At 43.6% G+C, this 22,290-nt stretch overlaps 1 protein-coding gene across 1 annotated transcript in view; it reads right to left on the reverse strand.

Annotated features, from left to right (window-relative positions):
* WWC2 (WW and C2 domain containing 2) overlaps positions 1 to 22,290 on the reverse strand; it is a 165,410-nt gene that overhangs the window by 53,298 nt on the left and 89,822 nt on the right. The window contains exon 5 of the mRNA XM_074992969.1: positions 6,845 to 6,924. Within this exon, the coding sequence (XP_074849070.1) occupies positions 6,845 to 6,924 (80 nt within the window). The remainder of the gene's footprint in view (positions 1 to 6,844; positions 6,925 to 22,290) is intronic.

Raw genomic sequence — 22,290 nt, forward strand, 5'->3', positions numbered from 1 at the left:
CTATTAACGATCACAGTACAGTCCCATTTTTTTTTAAACTTATTTCACACTCTTCTACCCCCTCACCCTCACCCTGATTCATTCAGGTTCTCTGGTACTAATCTGTCTCAAAGAGAAAGTAACAGCACCAAGCTTGTCTTAGCATTCCTCTGGTCCATCCAACCTTAGGCATTCAACATTTAAGAGGAGCAGATCTGTTCACACACACAATCTGCAGGTTCTCTTTTACCCACAGAATCTCTGTAGAGATATCATATGCAATTTACAGAGCAAACAACTCCTGGAATATCAAGGGATTTTAAAAAAGTTGTTTTTCTTTTAAAGATGTGTCCTGCGTAGAACATAGACAGAAAAGGTATTTCATCTTGTCTTGCCAGGTTTACTTCAACAAATGCCAGCTATAAACACATTTCTCTTATCTGGTACTATTTTATTGAATATTTCATTGCATTGTGTAACCTATTACAGCTGTGCCTCACAGAATTTAAACAAAAAACAGGCATCTGCACAAAGATCAGCATCGAGTAGAGAATACATTCTTTATGCAATTGATTTTCTGCTTCTGTCATCATCCATCATCTTCATTTGAAGATGTTAATCTTGTGAGTGAGGAATGCATAAACACTTCCATGATCAAAAGTCAGCTTTAGCCTCCAGCATACAGACAGTAATTTACAAGCATACTTAATATATATTAGAGAGGTATATTTTCCCTCTGACTTTGGACATTAAGACCCAGTTTTCAAAAATAGGTGCTGAAATTGCAGCTGGAATTTCTCATGTTCCAGGCTTTGTACAGAGAACCACAAATCAGCTATGTGCATGCAGAAAAGAAGTCTGTACACACAAATCTAAGTTTTTGTCCCACATGTGTAAAAGTTTGATAATAAAAAAGCCAGTGCCAACCATTATAAGTGCTGCAACAAGGTAGATCATATTTTCTAAAGGATCACCAAAGCCATATACAGTTCTACCTACAAAAAAGGTAAACGCTGCACAAATTGTTTACTTGACTATCGCGTATGTAACACATTCACCACAGAAACTTGGGTGTATCTTTTTGAAAATTTTGTTCTGTAGCTATAAACAAAGGATGAACACCCACAGTGAAAAACCAAGTCAAACAGGACATTTATGTTTTGATTCATTTTCAGTGCACAGCAGAAAAAATGCTTTTTTACTCCAGAGCACTTTCAACAAAGAGCAAATGCAGGTATCACATCTTGAAACTGCAATGAGTGCACATTAGAGGAATGAAAATATGTGTTTGTTTTAGGCCAATCTAGCTATTAGCCCACATAATCAGAATACAGTACCACAGTACTGAGATCACAACCTAGTAGAGAAGTGATGGAAGAATAGGCTTTCGAAATAAAGAAAAGAGGCTGTAAGGCATTTCTACTCAGCAGCAGTTTTATACAGAGAAAACATACTGGATTACAATTTACATCAGATACTCTTATGAGCAGGGACACATTTACTGCCAATCGTCACTTGATTTTTTGTAAATTAACTAGTTTCTAAGGTCAAATAGCTGTAAGGACATGGCTATGGTCTGGAGCCATGTCTGAGCAGTCAGGTAACATGCTGCATACTGCTTAATAATATGATGTGCCACGTCCAAACTGCAACTGCTTTATTCAGTATATAATTAAGATGGACATGAAGGGGCTCTGACATATAAAATATTCTGTCTTCCTGTTTTAAATTAATGGGATTAGTGCTGTTCAGAAGCGGCTGCCTGAATTTCTATAACAAATGCCCATTGTTTTCCTGTGGTATGCTGTTGACAGTTTCTCAAACATGCTTTGGATTCCTATCAAAATTGCTTGCAAGCAAGCTGCTTTAAAACAATACTTCATTGTTGCATTAATATAATAAAGCCAGTGCGCTTGGCTAACCTTTAATCCAGGGACAGTGGTGTGAGTTTTTATTACTTTAAGCTTCAGAACTGTTGTGTTTTAAAGTGTGCCTCCAGTGAATTTTAATTTATAGTGAAATAAATCCAGGCAATTTACCTTTTCATTTTCCTTCCTCTCATCATATTATAGGTTTAAATAATGAATATCTTCTTATTATTCACAATTAAAGAAATAAAGAGGCTGGTGTTATGAGATGCTGCATGTCTTTGACTCTCTATTTGGCTTTGGTTTCTATATGTCAATGTAACCCACACACCTATGTGTGGTTCACTGTCCCATGTAGTGGCACCTAGACCTCTTTGCAGAAAAAGAATGAGAGGCCTCTACAGCCTAAGCCGAGAGCCAGCAGGCTTTTAGCTCAAACTGTAGAGGCGCCTGCATGAAGCTCCAGAGCTCCCCGATTTGAGACTGCCTGTTCGCACTTACACCAGCACAAAGGAAAATAAATTATTTTCTCCTTAGAACGACATTCCCATCCTTAGTTCTCATTACACTACAATGGAAGCTGGTGCAGCAACAGCTGTGTTCACTTTTTCTTGCAAGCAGTTCCTGAATCAGGAATTTCTTCCACCCCAGAGAATCAGGTTGCATAAAAGTGGTCTATTAAAATACACGGGAAGTAGTTTATAGTATCTTTTAGTTCACACAAATGAAAAACCACCTTAGAAGAAAGGCTGTCCTGGTGGTATAGGCACTGTACAGGGGAGAAGGACAATTTGGACTCATTTCCCAGCTCTGCCAGCGTGTGTGTGAACTTGAGCTAGTCACATTCTTTCTGTACCTTAGTTCACTCTCAGTAAAATAGGGATAATAAATTTTCTTCTCTAGCTCCTCTGTAAGTTCTTCAGGACAAATGTGACTGTCCGATACTCAGAGCTGTGGTATCCTGGTTTAGGATGAGGCCATGAAATGTTACCAAAATACAAACAACAGTAAAATGCTGTTCAGACATGTTTGCTAGCAAAAGGTGACAACTGTACATGTTGAGGGTCATAACATTTCTGTCAGTTTCTTTAGTAATAGTTCTGATGAATGCTTAGTCCCTTGTAGCCTCATTGACAGGAGTGAAGCACCAACCTTCAGTACTCAGCATCTCTGAAAACCAGCCCACTAGAGCCTGACTAAGAAAGGTGCTGACCTCCCTCAGCTCCGGTGGAAGCAGGTCTACTCTGTGCAGTATTAGCCTTTTAGAGCACATCAAGCAGCTCAAAAGTTGCACTGTTCTCTTTACTGATGCAATTTACAGTTGAGGCTCTGCTAAACCCCCAGGTTTGCCTGTTTTACAGTTCCTGCTGCACATTTCCATGACTAAAACATGGACTGCATCCCTGTGAATAGCACTAGCTCAACCATGCCACAGGCGCTCCTATGTAGTTTGCAGAGCTGTTTCTGAGTGTGGTCATGTAACTCCCTTCTCTTCACTTACTTTCTTATTAACTGGAGTTCCACCAAAAACTTCAGCTGTTATTGCCTGCTCTGAGCTGATATGCAAACATTTCCAGGCAGGGTGGCAGTATAGAGCCTGGAGTGACTGCAAACAAGTAGTTGTTATTTCAGCGCACTAGAGGGAGTACAAGAAGCTAAACTCCTAAATAGCTGTGTCCACAGCTTCACTCACAAGAGCAGACATTCTTGCACGTCGGCACATACACCTTGACCTAGAAGCTGGAAGCTCCTGACCAATCAGTCACAAGTTCTACTGGGGTAAAGCAAGCAAACATTTTGAATGCCAGTCAGAGCCAGTCCAGCGCTCTGCAGAGAGAAGACAGAGCAGCCAGGGGTAACCCAGGCTGAACCTGTGGATTGGATCTCAATACAGTTTCTCTTAAATTTTACCGAAGTCGGTAGAATTGACACATAGGGGCTATGTCTACACATGACGCTTCTTCCAGAAGTGGTATGGTAATGAGCTGTCCAGAAGATCCTAATAAGGCACGGATGTAAATTTCCCACACCTCATTAGCATATGGCCACATGATTCGGAGTCTGGAAGAAGCTCTGCCAGATTCTAAAATTCACATAAGGACCCATGGCCCGTGAGGATCATCCAGAACAAAACACTTCTTCCAGAAGCCCCCTCCTCCTCGAAACTTTGAGGAAGAAGGGGCTTCTAGAAGGAAGGTTTTGTTGCTGAAGATCCCCATGGGCCATGCTTCTTCCAGACTACGAATTACGTGGCCATATGCTAATGAGGCACGGGAAATTTACATCCGTGCCTCATGAGCATCTTCCAGACAGCTTATTACCATGCTGTTTCTGGAGGAAGTGGCACATGTAGATGTGGCCAGGGTGTGTCTACTCAGCACAGTTATTTCAGAATAACAGCCACTATTCCGAAATAACTGAGTGTCTAATTTCAAAATAGAGGATGGCTTATTTCAAATTCTGTAAACTTCATTCTATGAGGAATAGCACCTTTTCTGAAAGAGATATTTCTGAAAAGGGGTGGTACAGTCAGGGAGTAAGGGCTGTTTCAAAATAAGCTATAGTGCTTCCAGGGGTCCTAATCCAAAATGGGTTCTATTGTGTGTGTATGGACGTTCTGTTTCAAAACAGCTGAGTGGTATTTCGATATACATTTTGTGTGTAGACGTGCTATTTCAAAATAAGGTACTCTGAGAAATCTCTTCTGGAATAGCTTATTTCAAAATAACACAGCTATGTCTACACTTGCCCATAATCAGGCTGATGGAAGATTACTAACAAAGTGCTGAGATACATATGCTGCACTTCATTAGGCTAAATCTCCCCTGCGACAACTTCGAAGTGTCAAACTTTGGGGAGTAAAGGCACTCGAAGTAGCACAGGCACTTCAAAGTGCTTGCGGCTCCACGGCATGCCAGCACTTCAAAGTTTGACCTTCAAAGTTGCCGCGGGGGAGAATTAGCTTAATGAAGTGCTGCATATGCATCTCAGCACTTCATTAGTAATCTCCCATCAGCCTGATTACCATGCCCCCTTCAAAGAAGGGGGCAGGTGTAAATGTAGCCAGAGAGACACAAATGGGGAAGAAAAAACCCACACCCCACAATGGAGGAATTTAGACAGGAGGCTCAATGTCTCTGTGGACTGCAATGTCTCTGTGGACGTGTCTACACTTACAAAAAAAACTTTGAAATGGCCATGCTAATGGCCAAATCGAAGAATACTAATAAGGTGCTGAAATGAATATTCAGTGCCTCATTAGCAAAAGTGCCACAGTTCACTCGCCCACAGCTCATCTACATAGGGATCCTTTTGGAAAGGACCCTGCCAACATTGAAATCCCCTCATTCCTATCAGCTGTAGGTGTAAGTGTAGACACAGGCACAGAGACATTGAGCCTTCTGTCTAAATTCCTCCACTGTGGGGTGTGGGGTTTTTGTAGGGTTGTGTGGGTTCCTCTATTGTGGCGTTCAGCTGATAGGAAGAAGTGGATTTTGATGTTGGCAGTGTCCTTTCCAAAAGGACCCCACTGTAGATGAGCCGCAGGCGAGCAAACTGCAGCACTTTTGAAGTGCCATGGCTGACGGCATGCTAATGATGGCCATTTCGAAGTTTTTTGTAAGTGCAGACATAGCCTGTAAGGTGTATCATATCATTGAACCAAAGGCATGATGTCTATCTGCAAACCATAATAATGTTCAGTTTTTCTTATCTGAAATTGTATACATGATCAGTATTGTTGACATTGAAACAGCTAGGTATGTGTACAATTGCACATGCTATCTTGTCAATGTAACACCCAGGATGAGCCCACACAAAAGCACAAGTCCCAATCCTTGCATCTATTTTATAAAGGTTGTGGGTGTGGGTGTATATTAGGGTAAGTCTATACTAGGGAAATTAGTTGATTTCAGATACACAATTCTTGCTACAGCATTTGTGTTGCTAGAATTGATGTATCAAACTCAATTTACTTCCCTCATGAAGACTAAGCCTCTCTAGTCTGCTGTTGACGTCCCTTACTTCATGCGATAGCATAGTGTGCAACACTGGTTCTCAAACCTTTTGGCATCACACCCCTTTTCATTTTTGAGAAAACCTCACACCCCCCACCTCTTTTTTACCATGAGCGGGCACCCCACACACCTGTGAGCTGCCTGCCTGAGCTCCTCCCCTCCCTCCCCCAAAGCCAGGCACTGCCAGCCCCTCATCTTGTTCCATCCTCCTCCTCCTCACCCCCCAAAACACACTCACTCATCTTTGAAGAAGGCAGCTAGCAACTCGTGGGCCTTCACCAGCTGTCTGCTTTTTATGGGCCGGGTTGCCCATGTGAAATGGTAGAGGCTGAGCGCCGGAAGCAAGGGTGAGCTTTTTCTTCAGGTGTGGGGAATGACTGGAGGCTGGGGGGAGAAGACTGGGTGGCCTCATGCCCCTCCTGGAATTTCTTCCCCTAGGGAGGCACGCGCCCCAGTCTGGGAAACCATGGTGTACAAGGAATCAACAGCCGAGCCCAGGGAGGTCAATTTTGCCACGTCTTCACCAGGTTTAAAAAGGTGAGATTTTTCTCAACTCTCAAAACTGCAACTCATTTTAAGTTTCTCTACTGTACACAGTTTACACCTTCTCATGGTAGCAGATCTCACTCTCCAGGCCAGCTGAGAGGGCAGAAGAGATCTAATTGCACTTCTTATGGAACTTACAGCACAGCCTCCTTCCTGCCCTTTTCTATCACACATGTAATACCCATTACACAAGAGTGAGATGGAACTCATTCTACTGATTTTTTACTCCCAGTGCAGGCTTGTGGTTTCTGTTGATTCCCTAGAGCTTGATAAAAAGCTTTAGCCCTATGGAAACAGTTTATTTCTGATGGATTCTTTCCAGGCTTTTTCTTAGTCTTTTCACTGCAAATCTGTGCAATCACAATTGTATTTGGCATAGTCTTACCTAGTAGACTGAATTATTTAAGTTAATTTCAATTATTTTCTTATACTTACTGTTGCAGTGTTTCAAAGCCCTGTTCTTTATAAAGCAGTTCTTGCTTCATGTGAAAGAGTTCCCTCTTCAGCTTCTTAACCTTTTGTGCGAAATCAAACCAAGAATTAGAAAATTCCTCTAGGTAAACAGTATAAAGCATGGTTTCCAACAATTAATGCAGTCTCAACATTAGATAGGCAAACAAGGTAACTTGTTATGTGAGATGCTTATTAGCAACTTATCAAAAACGAAGACATTCATTTATCCTTTTGATGTCTGAATGCAATTTGCCTTTGTGTTAAAAGGGCAATGTCAGATTAAAACATTTTCTTATTAGCACCTACACTGGATTACTTAACATGAGATCATTATAAAAATATACATATATATATTTTGCTAGTTAATCAGGCAGGGTAACTATCTTAGCCAGCCAGCCTCTCTCCCCTCTATTTTAATTTTCTATTATGGTATTTTCATTTGTTCATTACAAGAAGCTCTCAGATTGTTGTATTTCAATAGAATCAGAAAAGAAAGCTCCTATATTCCTTATGAATTCTTCCTTTTTATAAAACTAAGATATTTGCTTGTCTATGTAGTCTTTTGCTTATTTTTTGCATTTCACTCAGCCAGGAAACAAGAACAGAACTTCCATTTCTAAACAAATCGAGTTCTAGATTTCAGACTATTAAAAGTCTGGTCTGTTTTTGTTACAAACGCATACACACCAATTATCTTTTTTAGGAAGAATATTTTTCCAACTCTGACCAAAACAAAAAACAACCCAGTCCAAGGTGGATTAAAAGAGCATTCCTGTTTTCACCCTAATATTGCTACTTCAGATGCTGACAGATTGGGATGCACCATCCAAAAACATTTGTCAATAAAAACAAAAACCTCTAAGGCAACTTGTTTTAAAAATGTCATGGAAAAAACTCCTCAAATAAACTAAGTCATAACGTGAACGCCACCTATGGGACAACAGTTCTTTAATGTAAATAAGAATTACTTAATATTACCAAAGATATTGTACTGACACCCTCACGAAATTGTCAAGTCTTGTGATAAACTGCACTCATTACAGTTTTGACAGCCATGTCTGCATTATATACACTAGACAATCTGTATTGGGACTACTTTTAACTTTCTAAACAATTGGTTTTTGAAAATCAAAAGCCTGCCAGATACGTTCTACCTTCTGCTGCCATGATGGCCTTTAAACTGCAAAACTGCATTTGCTGGAAATCCAGGACAGACATATTCAGTCTTGCAACAGCCATCACCTTAAGATGCAGTATCATTAAGGCTACAATTCTGGCACGGAAACCGTGACTGCTGCTGCCGTGTCTAAGAGCTGCAGATTCTCTGTGAATTTTTCTTTATTGCCTGTGACCTGTCCGTGACTTTTACTAAAAGTATCTGTCACAAAATCTTAGCCTTAAATTCCACAGAAATCACCAGGGCTAGACATTGGAAATTGGAATGACACAAGGGCTGTGTCATTTGGAAAACAGAGACTCTCCCCTTTCCAAAGACAGCCACTGCTCTTGCTCTCACTCATGGAAGATCATGAGATAGAGTCTATTTAAAATGACATTATTTTGAATGTATGTAGTTATTTATGTGACTTTTAAATCTTTCAAAAATGTATTCAATATATTTTTTTCTCTTCCATATACCATACAGTTGGACTTGTTTCACTAAACCAAAAGCGGTATTAAAAACAAAACACATGATATTTTTTCCCCTCAAATGTACCAAATTTTTTGTCCATGAAGCATGGCAAATAAGGTCTGATTCAAAGCTTAAATTACTTTGTAGCAGGGTAAACAGAATACAGAAGAGTTTTGTATTAAGATTTTATGGTACTCATTGTGTTCAAATCACTTCTGAAAGGCAATCAGGGCTTTTACATAAATACCCCAAACATCCTAAACTAATGCAGACAGGGTCTTTCTATACCAGTGTTTCTCAACCGGGGTACATATACCCTTGGGGTGGGGACAGAGAGGTCTTCCAGGGGGTAAATTAACTCATCTACATATTTGCCTAGTTTTACAACAGGCTACATAAATAACACTAGTAAAGTCAGTACAATCTAAAAGTTCACTCAGACAATGACTTGTTTCTATTGCTTCGTATGCCTTATGCTGCAATGTAAATAAAATATTTCTATTCCAATTCATTTTTTTGATAATAAGATGGTAGAAAGTCAGCAAGTTTTCAGTAGTATTCTTCTGGGATATTTTTGCATGTTTTGCACGTAGTTTCTAAGTGAGGTGTAAGTTGCTGGTATGCAAAACAAATCTGACTCCTGAAAAAGGTACAGGAGTCTGGAAAGGTTGAAAGGCACTCATTTCAAGACCTCAGATTACCTTAGGACCATGTTTCTCAACTGGTGGCATGCGTACCCTTAGGAGTACGTGAGAGAAGTCTGGGGGTACTTATATATATATTTTTTTTTTGATAAAAGGGTACTTTGTAAAAAAAAAAAAAAAAAATGTTGAGAAACACCGTTCTATACCATCTGTATCTATTCACTCCACATAGCACCAAGAGTAGAATTTGCTGGTTCTCATGCAAAGCAAGGAGACCAGTCCCTTACTCTAAGGAGTTTACAGTATAAAGTGAGATGGGTAAGTCACACTGAAGAAGGGGACTAGAAGAGTAGCAGGTTGACAAAGTAGTGGGTTGCCTTCCTCACTTCCTTTCTGGGAGCAAATGGTAAAAACCTGCTTGCATCAAATTTCTAGCTTGTTTTAACATAGTTTTGTAAAAGCAGAGAACTGGAGGCGATACATAAGCAGAGAAGAAATTATATCCCACAGTTTGTATTTTAAAGAGTTTGTCTATCCAGTTCTGTGAACACTCCCCCCCAAATAAACTATAAATATTGTCACACATCTCGTGCACACAAACAATAAGAAAAGGTGCAAAATTTCTCATCTGCTGCTCAGGTGCTAAACAAAATAGGGCTATGGTTACACTAGTGAGTTTTGCTAACAAAACTCCAGTTTGGTCAACAAAACAGGTGAAACATCCACACACAAAATGCATTTTGTCAACAGTTTGTAAACAGAACTCAGCACTTTCGCTGGCAGAGTTCTGCCTCTCAGCCATGAAGCACAAAGCTGCTGACAGGTTCTGTCGAAAAAAAGCTGCGTGGATGCTCTGGGGTGGCCTCCTCTCAACAGACAGGGCATCCACAACAATGGACAGCCCTGTCTGCTGTGCTTCTGGGTGCCTGTTTTAATGAGACAGCAGCTGGCCATTCTGTCGACAGGGCCGATTGCACTTCCGATTGGCTTTTGTGTGTGGCTGCATTCTGTTGACAGATGTTTTGTCAGAAAGTCTCCTCCAAAAGTGACTTCTGTTGACATAGTGCTGTAATGTAACCAGAGCCTGGGTCTGATATTCAGAGGTGCTCAGCGCATGCTGCTCCTGCAGTCTACAAAGAGGCTTCGGGGTGCCCCACGCTTCACAAGATTTAGGTATTTGAGTGCCTCAATACATACCAAGAAGCTTAATTTTAGGCATCCAACTTGCAAATTTTTGGCTCTTGTCTTTTCCCTTAGTGGAAATAAATGGCGTCAAGCAATATTTTTAGATAAAAAAATTTACTGAAAGAAGAGGAGTGCAGCTGGACTCATCTTTTTGGAAACACACATTTTAACTTCTTCTTTGATAGAATCTAATTTGATCATGTTAGAAACCTAACATGATAAACAAAGTAGCTATAGCAACCTTAACCGTACATTTTGTGTTGATATTTTACAATCCAGTTTACTGAGCCTATCAAAGGGACATTCAGTTCTCATCAGCTACCTACCCTCTGACTAGCAAGAGATTTTCCCATATATAAACAGAGCAAACTGAGAACTAGCCAAAAATTCCAACCCCAGCAATTTCACTCAAAATTTCCAATCAAGAGATGGGGGAAAAAAAAAATTTTAAAACTAACAGCAGCATCATAGAACCATAGAAGAGTAGGACTGGAAGGAACCTCGAGAGGCCACTGAGTCCAGCCCCCTGCCCTCATGGCAGGACCAAGCACTTTCTAGACCATCCCTGAAAGCCATCTATCTAACCTCTTCTTAAATAGCTCCAGTGATGGAGATTCTACCACTTCCCTTGGCAATTCGTTCCAGTGTTTGATCACCCTGACAGTTAGGAACTTTTTCCTAATGTCCAACCTGAACCTCCCCTGCTGCAATTTCAGTCCATTGCCTCTTGCTCTATCCTCAGAGGCAAGGAAGAACAAGTTCCCTCCCTCTGCCTTATGACACCCTTTTAGATACCTGAAAACTGCTATCATGTCCCCCCTCAATCTTCTCTTTTCCAAACTAAACAAGCCCAATTCTTTCAGCCTTTCTTCATAGGTCATGTTCTCTAGACCTTTGATCATTCTCGTTGCTCTCCTCTGGACCCTCTCCAATTTTTTCACATCCTTCCTGAACTGCGGTGCCCAGAACTGGACACAATACTCCAGCTGAGGCCTAACCAGCGCAGAGTAGAGCAGAATGACTTCTCGTGTCTTGTTCACAACACACCTGTTAATGCATCCTAGAATCATGTTTGCCTTTTTCGCAACAGCCTCACACTGTTGACTCATATTTAGCTTGTGGTCCACTATAACCCCTAGATCCCTTTCTGCTGTACTCATTCCTAGGCAGTCCCTTCCCATTCTGTATGGTTGACACTGATTGTTCCTTCCTAAGTGGAGCACTTTGCATTTGTCCTTATTAAACTTCATCCTGTTCACCTCAGCCCATTTCTCCAGTTTATCCAGATCCTTTTGAATTATGACCCTATCCTCCAAAGAAGTTGCAACCCCTCCCAGCTTGGTATCATCTGCAAACTTAATAAGTGTACTTTCTATGTCAATATCTAAATTGTTAATGAAGATATTGAACAGAACCGGTCCTAAAACAGACCCCTGCGGAACCCCACTAGTTATACTTTTCCAGCAGGATTGAAAGCCATTAATAACTACTCTCTGAGTACGGTTATCCAGCCAGTTGTTCACCCACCTTATAGTAGCCCCATCTAAGTTGTATTTGCGTAGTTTATTGATAAGTATATTACGTGAGACCATGTCAAATGCTTTACTGAAGTCTAGGTATACCACATCCACCGCTTCTCCCTTAACCATAAGGCTCGTTAGTCTATCAAAGAAAGCTATTAGATTGGTTTGACGTGATCTGTTTTTAACAAAACTATGCTGGCTGTTCCCTATCAACTTACCACCTTCCAAAAGCTTACAGATGATTTCTTTAATGACCTGCTCCATTATCTTTCCTGGCACAGAAGTTAAGCTGACTGGCCTGTAGTTTCCTGGGTTATTCTTGTTCCCCTTTTTATAAATGGGTACTATATTTGCCCTTTTCCAGTCTTCTGGAATCTCTCCCGTCTCCCACGATTTTCCAGAAATGATTGCTAAAGGCTCAGATACCTCTTCTATCAGCTCCTTGAGGATTCTAGGATGCATTTCATCAGGCCCTGGTGGTTTGCAGACATCTAATTTTTCTAAGTAAATTTTAATTTGTTCTTTTCTTATTTCAACTTCTAAACCTACCCCTTTTTCGCTAGCATTCTCTATGTCAGGCATTCCTTCAGATTTCTCAGTGAAGACTGAAACAAAGAAATCATCAAACATCTCTGCCATTTCCAAATTCCCTGTTACTGTTAAGGTGAGCCAGTAACAGGGAATTTGGAAATGGCGGAGATGTTTAATGATTTCTTTGTTCTGGTCTTCACTGAGAAATCTGAAGGAATGCCTGACATAGAGAATGCTAGCGAAAAAGGGGTAGGTTTAGAAGTTGAAATAAGAAAAGAACAAATTAAAATTTACTTAGAAAAATTAGATGTCTGCAAACCACCAGGGCCTGATGAAATGCATCCTAGAATCCTGAAGGAGTTGATAGAAGAGGTATCTGAGCCTTTAGCAATCATTTTTGGAAAATCGTGGGAGATGGGAGAGATTCCAGAAGACTGGAAAAGGGCAAATATAGTACCCATCACTACATTCATATCTAAGAAGAGCGTAAAGAGTTACACCATCCCTACTTTCTTAGAACACCACAGAACTGATAGCTTTCCAGACCAAAAACCTACATTTCTAAGGAATTTCAGAGTACACACACAGATTTTAACCAGAGGATTGGATCCCACAGCAACTCAAATATTCCTAATGATCACCCTCTATGGCTGCGTCTACACGTGCACGCTACTTCGAAGTAGCGGCACCAACTTCGAAATAGCACCCGTCGCATCTACACGCGTCGGGCGCTATTTCAAAGTTAACTTCGACGTTAGGCGGCGAGACGTCGAAGTCGCTAACCTCATGAGGAGATAGGAATAGCGCCCTACTTCGACGTTCAACGTCGAAGTAGGGACCGTGTAGACGATCCGCGTCCCGCAACGTCGAAATTGCTGGGTCCTCCATGGCGGCCATCAGCTGGGGGGTTGAGAGATGCTCTCTCCAGCCCCTGAGGGGTTCTATGGTCACCGTGGGCAGCAGCCCTTAGCCCAGGGCTTCTGGCTGCTTCTGCGGCAGCTGGGGATCTATGCTGCAGGCACAGGGTCTGCAACCAGTTGTCAGCTCTGTGGATCTTGTGTTGTTTAGTGCAACTGTGTCTGGGAGGGGCCCTTTAAGGGAGCGGCTTGCTGTTGAGTCTGCCCTGTGACCCTGTCTGCAGCTGTGCCTGGCATCCCTATTTCGATGTGTGCTACTTTGACGTGTAGACGTTCCCTCGCTGCGCCTATTTCGATGTTGGGCTGAGCAACGTCGAAGTTGAACATCGACGTTGCCGGCCCTGGAGGACGTGTAGACGTTATTCATCGAAATAGCCTATTTCGATGTTGGCTGCACGTGTAGACGTAGCCTATATGTCCTCTGCTGTAATTCATCTTCATTATACCCAAAGCATTAAATTAGCAACCTGAGCTTTGCCTACAGTAGCACTTTTGTTGATAATACTTTTGCGAGGCAGGAGAGTGGCAGAAACTCACACCCGTCCAACAAAAGCTTCACTGACAAAAGCACAGGTATGGACAGCATTATGTCAGTGGGAGCCATTCCATGGCCCACGTAGGTACTCACTGTTGTGTGGTTTAATTATTTTGATGGGAAAGCTCACTCTGACCTCTGTAGAAGGGCTACATGGTAGACCTTACAGCGGCACAGCTGTGCTATTGTAAGATTTTTAGTGTAGACACAGTCTTAGGCCTAGTCTACGCCAGGGCTCTGTTAACACTAGAAGTTTTTTTGTTTTTTTTTTTTTTTTTGACAAAACAGGTATTTTATTGTCAAAAGCTGCGGAGCATCCCCACTAAAAATGAGTTCTGTCAACATACTGTTGACAGAACTCAGCACTTTTGTTGACAGTCTTCTGCATCTTCCCCTTGAGGCATAAACACCTTTCTCAACATGATCCGTCGACAAAAAACGCCATTTTGGTGCTCCAGGGGCCCTCTGTCAACAGACAGAGTTTCCGGGTCACAGGGCAGCCCTGTCTCCTGTGCTTCCGGTTGACTGTTCTGTCAGGAGAGGGCCGGGCAGTCCAGCCACATACTGTCAACAGAGCGATATGCTTGTGTGTATGGACACACTCTTTCAACAGAAGTTTTGTGGGAAGAGGACTTCTAACAGGTCACTGTAATGTAGACATAAGCCTAGGAGATTACATTGACTTTAAGGGTCTAAATTCAATTTCAAAAACTCTCCATCTACACCCCTGCGCTCAACAAGTTGATTCTGAGGTGCTCCAAGGTTGACTTTTGTAATGCTGGTTTTCTCCAGCCGTAACTTGAGAGGTCGAACTTGCAAAGTTGAACTATACAAATGGAGACAGCAGTGTTATTAAGATTGATTTTATTGGCCTTTAAACTATCCCACAATGCCCCTTGATGTGCCCTTTCAGGTCATCACTCCACACCGGCTGCTCTCCAGTTGTGAAGGAATTAGGAAACAGGAACCCCGGCATTTTGAATTCATTTCTTTATGAGCAGTGTGGTGGTCGCATCTAGCCACTTTAGAGAGCTCCAGCATGGAGTCATCAGGAAAGCAAGGGTCTCAGTTCAGCTGGTGAGCTAGCCCCTGCCCCACCACAAGATGTGGTGGATTGGCTGTGAGGACAGACAGCAGCACATCAGACAGCAGGGTGGTATGTCCTGCATGGGGTGAAGTCTTCTTCTCTCCACAGGATATAGCGGGAGAGGCTGAGATACTTTTTTTTTTTCCATGCTTCACATTTCTATGCGGCAGCCTCCCTCCCCTATGTGTGTCTAGTTCCCGCCTCACCATGTGGATCTCCCCACCACAAGGCACCATGCAGCTGGCAGGTCAGATGCCCCCAACCCCATCCAATTGGCGGCTAGGTTGTAGGGGTCCTGCTTGTACGAGAGGCCGCGAAACTTCTTTTCTGTGGTTCCAATTTCTATGGGACAGCTCCCCGCTCTCAGAGGTGCCACGCTGCTGGGGGTCCAGCCCTCGCCCAACCACACTGTGTGGCTATACTCTGCCGCACTGCACCACATGCTGGCAGTGCAGTGCAGTGCAGTGCAGACCATGCTTTCCAGGCAGCAGCATGTCCTGGCCTGTGCGGAGTGAAGGCTCCCCTGGTGGGAATATTTTTGGAGACCGTCACTGGGTGGGGAAGGCTCCCGCTGTGGCAAAGAATTTCAGTGGCTGACTGGCCCATGTAAGACAATATGTGCTGGGGGTAATGCTCCCCTGGCAGGGCTGCACCTTTACTCTGGTCACTGCACCATGTTAACAGGTGCCTCAGATGGCCCCTGACTTCTGAGCTTTGGTGGGCCATTCCCAGCTGCATCATTATCCTGGGCTGGCCCCCCGCCTAGGCTCACCACTACAGCACTCTTCCTTCCCAAAGCGTGTGGCTCAGGGGAACTGCAGCGTTTCAGGAGTGGCCTGTTTGCTGCACTTTTACTGGGGGGAAAACAGCTCCCCGACATGTTGCCCTGCCCCATGAATGGTGTTCTTTAACCAGGGGAAAACTGAGGTACCTGTTAACATGGCACAGTCAGCTGGAATGCAGATGTGCTAATATGTGGGACTGACAACACTCTCAAGGGTTTCATTTTTCTCAACTTTGTTATCTTCTAATACTTCCTCAACCTTGCCAGGCTCCTGTGCTCTGGACAGACTGGCACATAAATAGCCAGTTCTGACTGTGACAATCAAAGTGTCCTGATTCAGGTGCAGGCTTCAGAAAAATCGACTCTCTTTTTTCAGTGGTGGGGGAATTGAGGGCAATGCACTCTGGGATGACATCACACACCCACAACCACTTGCGGCACAATTTCCCCATAACACACTGGCAAAAAAAAACCCCAAAATGTAATGGGCCTACATGAACTGTGGGATAGGTGCCCACAATGTACCGCTGCCTCAGTTCAAGTTAGGCAAAGTAGTGGTGACACACTACATTGACTTTGTGAGCAGGTGTGAACACTCAACTTCGACTTTCTATAGTCTAGTGGTATGAAGCTGACTTTAATAAATTCAACTTTATTTCCTAGTGTCGACATACCCTTAGCTGTGCTACCCCAGAAGAACGTGACCTACAGGATGAAGCATGACCTCTGTTGGTTACAGCACTCTACTTACGTCAAGGCACATTATTCTTGTGCTCCTGGTCCCCTCTTGCAAGATACTATACAGTAAAAGCCATGTCATCTGGAACTCAGATAACCCACACAGTCTATGAACGGGCACTTGGGGCAGCTATCCCAGGGCTGGCTGTCCCGCTAGCACCAGCTGCTGCAGTGTGGCCCCACCAGCCCAGACCAGCTGAGCAGGTCTGGCTCTCCCAGGCTGGAGCTGGTTCCTGTGGGGTGGCCCCCCTGGCTGGGAGTGACTGACTGAGGCCAGTTACCCTTCCGGGATTGGCGGCAGCAGGGTACCCCTACCCACTCCTCAGAAGCTGTGTCGCCTGCCCCACTTCCTTGGATCAGCCAACTAATCAGCAAATTTGATTATTCAGCAATCCCTGTTCTCCAGGGATGCTAGATGATCAGGCTTTTACAGTATGATCCCTACTGCCACCCACACTGCTGCAGTTCTTTCATCTTATACCCTCTCCCATTATCCATACTCTTCTCTGAGCTTCCTGCCTGACAGTCCTTTTTGTCTCCTCCCCCTCCTCCATCTTTAAGTCTTCTTCCATGCCTATGCTTTGAATCCCCTCCTTGTTCAACAGCAACTTTCCTCTTCATATTCAAATCTCTTCTTCATCCAGGCTTTCCGTGCTAACCCCTCCCCACCAGCACTCAAATATCTATCGAAATAAACAGACAACAAAATGAATCACTCACTTCTTTATAAAGACTCAGCCTTCTATTGTTTGGACAGTATTATTGACTCTTAATTTAGGTGCAGAGCCTATGCCATGATTGGAGCCTTTAATTATAAGCTATATGGGAAAGGAACATTTTTTCCTCCCATGCTTGTACAAACATTGAACATTCCTTTGGTGCTGCTTACATCAATCCCTGACAATAACACCTACCTGATGTATTGCAAAAACATTTTGCAGTGAGGGGCAGTTCGCATAGCTGCCTGTGTGCCTGAGCATCTGTTTTGCAGAGAGGGGTAGTTGGAAAGCATGTCTGGCAGTTTGTGTGAATTGGGAGAGCAAGGTGTGAATTGGGAGAGCTTCCTTCCAGGTGGGCCTTCAAGGGCTGATTAGATTGGAGGCAAAGGCTCTGAGCCGGGCCTAACCAGCTAGCAGCTCTATAAGAAGGCAGCCCCAGCGAACCCTGTGGGCAGCGAATAGGAGGAGCTAACAGGGAGTTCGCCTGGGAGTTCGCTTTGGGAGGAGCCCCATACCTGTTTTCACCCTTTCTTATATGGTGTTTCTCTTGTGCCCTTCAAGGCAGCACTAGAAACAAATAAGGGATCTCTGAAAACGTCAAAAATGGACAGTGATATGGCTGGTGAGAGGTCTGTTGTTGTGACCTGCATGTCATGTGCCATGTTTGTCTTTCTCCCGAACGACAGAAAGGAGGATTTTCTCTGTACCAAGTGTAAGCTGGTAGCCATTTTAGAAGAGAAGGTTAAAGGACTTGAGGCACAAATATCAACCCTCAGGTCCATCAGAGAGGATGAAGACTTTCTGGATAGAAGGCAACAGATGATACTGCAGGAACAGCAGGCTACCCAAAACAAGGAGGAGAACTGGAAGCATGTTACCTCCAGGAGGAGAAAGCCAGTTCCAGTCGCTCCAATTCCAGAGGAGTTAAGTAACCGCTTTGAGCCTCTCTCCACAGGTGATACAGCAGAGATAATTGGGGCTGATACCTCCCAGGGATTGTATCTGAAAGAGTCCCCACAGTTTAGAAGGCATGGGATGCACAGTCCTAGGGATGGGAGTTCTATGACCACCACCCCTAAGAGAAAAAGACGAGTGGTGGTGGTCAGGGACTCCCTCCTAAGAGGGATGGAGGCATTCATCTGCCACCCGGACCTAGAATCCTGGCAAGTTTGCTGCTTGCCTGGAACTAGAATTCGGGATATTACAGAGTCGCTGCCAAAAATTCTTCAACGATTTAGATATTGACAAAGAAAGTACACTTCTTAAGTTTGCAGATGATACCAAGCTGGGAGGGGTTGCAACTTCTTTGGAGGATAGGGTCATAATTCAAAAGGATCTGGATAAACTGGAGAAATGGGCTGAGGTGAACAGGATGAAGTTTAATAAGGACAAATGCAAAGTGCTCCACTTAGGAAGGAACAATCAGTGTCAACCATACAGAATGGGAAAGGACTGCCTAGGAATGAGTACAGCAGAAAGGGATCTAGGGGTTATAGTGGACCACAAGCTAAATATGAGTCAACAGTGTGAGGCTGTTGCGAAAAAGGCAAACATGATTCTAGGATGCATTAACAGGTGTGTTGTGAACAAGACATGAGAAGTCATTCTCCCGCTCTACTCTGTGCTGGTTAGGCCTCAGCTGGAGTAGTGTGTCCAGTTCTGGGCACCGCAGTTCAGGAAGGATGTGGAGAAATTGGAGAGGGTCCAGAGGAGAGCAACGAGAATGATCAAAGGTCTAGAGAACATGACCTATGAAGAAAGGCTGAAAGAACTGGGCTTGTTTAGTTTGGAAAAGAGAAGATTGAGGGGGGACATGATAGCAGTTTTCAGGTATCTAAAAGGGTGTCATAAGGCAGAGGGAGGGAACTTGTTCTTCCTTGCCTCTGAGGATAGAACAAGAGGCAATGGACTGAAATTGCAGCAGGGGAGGTTCAGGTTGGACATTAGGAAAAAGTTCCTAACTGTCAGGGTGATCAAACACTGGAACGAATTGCCAAGGGAGGTGGTAGAATCTCCATCACTGGAGCTATTTAAGAAGAGGTTAGATAGATGGCTTTCAGGGATGGTCTAGAAAGTGCTTGGTCCTGCCATGAGGGCAGGGGGCTGGACTCGATGGCCTCTTGAGGTCCCTTCCAGTCCTACTCTTCTATGATTCTATGAATTGGAACTGCAGCTGGCAAGTGATGTGAAGAGTAACAAGAAGGGTTTCTACAGGCATATGAACAATAAACGGGTTGTCAGAGAAGGTGTGGGGCCATTAGTGGATGAGGGAGGTAACCTAGTGACAGATGATGCAGGAAAAGCTGAAGTACTCAATGCTTTTTTTCCCTCAGTCTTCACGGACAAAGTCAACTTCCCAATGATGATCCTAGATGATGCAGTATGGGAAGGTGGAGGGCAGCCATCTGTGAGGAAGGAACAAGTTCTGAGCTATCTAGAAAAACTAGATGTGCACAAGTCCATGGGTCTGGATATAATGCACCCCAGGGTACTGAGGGAATTGGCAGAGGTCATTGCTGAACCTTTGGCCATTATCCTTGAAGACTCTTGGAAATCGGGGAAGATACCGGATGACTGGGAGAAGGCAAACGTTGTACCCATCTTTAAAAAAGGAAAGAAGGACAATCCAGGGAACTATAGACCCATCAGCCTTACCTCAATCCCTGGGAAAATAATGGAGGGAATCCTCAAGGAATCCATTCTGCAGCACTTGGAAGAGGGGAAAGTGATCAAAAGTAGCCAACATGGATTCACCAGGGGCAAGTCCTGCCTGACCAATCTGATCAGCTTCTATGACGACGTAACAAGCTCTGTGGACATGAGGAAGTCAGTGGATGTGATATACCTTGACTTCAGCAAGGCTTTTGATATGGTCTCCCACAACATTCTTGTCCATAAGTTAAGGAAATATGGATTCGATCCTTGGACTATAAGATGGATAGAAAGCTGGCTTGATGGTCAGGCCAAACGGGTAGTGGTCAATGGCTCAATATCTGGATGGCAGTCTGTTTCAAGCGGAGTGCCGCAAGGCTCGGTTCTGGGGCCGGTGTTATTTAACATCTTTTTTAATGACCTGGATGAGGGACTGGGTTGCACCCTCAGCAAGTTTGCAGATGACACAAAACTAGGGGGAGAGGGAGATACATTGGAGGGTAGAGAGAGAAGCCAGAGGGACCTGGATAAATTGGAGGACTGGGCCAAAAGAAATCTGATGCAGTTCAATAAGGAGAAGTGTAGAGTCCTGCACCTGGGGCGGAAGAAACCCAAACATTGTTACAGGCTGGGGACCAACTGGCTCAGCAGCAGTATGATGGAAAGGGACCTAGGGGTTATGGTGGATGAAAGGCTGGATATGAGTAAACAGTGTGCCCTTGTAGCCAAGAAAGCTAATGGCATACTGGGGTGCATTAGGAGGAGCATTTCGAGCAGATCTAGTGAAGTAGTTATTCCTCTTTATTCGGCACTGGTGAGGACACATCTGGAATATTGTGTCCAGTTTTGGGCCCCCCAGTATAAAAAGGACGTGGATTTGCTAGAGCAGGTTCAGCTAAGGGCAATAAAAATGATTAAGGGTCTGGAGCACAAGACCTATGAGGATAGGCTGAGGGATTTGGGCTTGTTTAGTTTACAGAAGAGAAGACTTAGAGGTGATTTAATAGCAGCATTCAACTTCCTGAAGGGGAGCTCTAAAGAGGAGGGTGAGAAATTGTTCTCCGTGGTGTCAGATGGCAGAACAAGGAGTAATGGTCAGAAGTTGAAGAGGGAAAGGTGTAGGTTAGATATTAGGAAAAACTTCTTCACCAGGCGGGTGGTGAAGCATTGGAATGCATTGCCTAGAGAGGTGGTGGATTCTCCATCCCTTGAGGTTTTTAAGTCCCGGCTGGACAAGGTCCTGGCTGGGATGACTTAGTAGGGGTAGATCCTGCTTGAAGCAGGGGGCTGGACTAGATGACCTCCTGAGGTCCCTTCCAGCCCTATGATTCTGTGAAAACAGATAACTTATGAGTGAAATTAGTTGTAGAAAGAGATTAACCCACACACAGAGGTAATGGTAATAAGTCAGACAGGAGTCCGCAAACCTCATCCAAATTTCCTGAAATCTGGGGATTTTTCTCATGTAATACCCAATACTGCCATCTTACAGTCTGTCTCACATGCCAACTCAGGCTTAGAAAGGTTTAGTATATTTGACCTAATAGTTCACTAAGCAATGTTTAAACTCTTACTGGCTGACTAGCAGCTTGCTAATGACTAACTTTATTTTCCATCAAGAATACGAGTGTGAGTGTCCACCTATTCATTCTCACACTATCCTTACTCTCTGATCTTTATTGGAAATAACCTTCCATTTCACTTGAAAAAGTGCGGTTGTGTTCTAAAATGTGAGTCTATAAAAGAGGAGGCAAGATGGGGTGAGGGGATATCTGTTACTGCAGCACCTTTGGTCGGTGGAGGAGACAAGCTTTTGAGCTTCACAGAGATCTCCCTAAGGACTGGAGAATTTAACAAAAAGAGTCAGCACTAAATAAAAGATGCGACAGACCGTTATGCATAAGGGATTAACACACGCTTTAGGAGCCCACTTAAAATGAACTTGGTATCTCTCTCTACAGTGCTGGGACATTGGAAAATCAGTAGGCAGAGTAGCACATTACTAATTGTTGTAATAAGACATAAAACCAGAGTCACTGTTAAATCCATAATTTTTAGTATTTAGGAGCATTATGAACTAAAGTTCATAGGCTTTTTTTTTTTTTGAAGGTTTCCATTGGGGATGGATTGTTATTTTTTTGGGAAAGTGTTACTGTCATTTAGCATTTTTCAGAATAAGTTCATCTGAGAGAATGGTGATTGTCTGGTTTCACCCACATTTGATGCACTGGATGAGGTGCACCACATCTGATAGGTCTGTGTAGACCCCTGGTTTTTGAAAAAATGTGCTGGGACAGGGTATTTCTCATTGTTACATGTGGAGATATGGCTACAGGTTTTGCATTAGTTCTGGCAGGGTTTAGTGCCGCATTGAGTTGGTGGGTAGTGCCTGAGAGGAAGCTTGCAGTGCTCCATCTTGGCCCCTCTCAGGCCCATGTATGCTATTCATGTCTTCTTAGGGCAACATTGCCCCCTAGTGT

This window comes from Carettochelys insculpta, chromosome 4, assembly GCF_033958435.1.
Source record: "Carettochelys insculpta isolate YL-2023 chromosome 4, ASM3395843v1, whole genome shotgun sequence".
In the NCBI taxonomy this organism is placed as follows: domain Eukaryota; kingdom Metazoa; phylum Chordata; order Testudines; family Carettochelyidae; genus Carettochelys; species Carettochelys insculpta.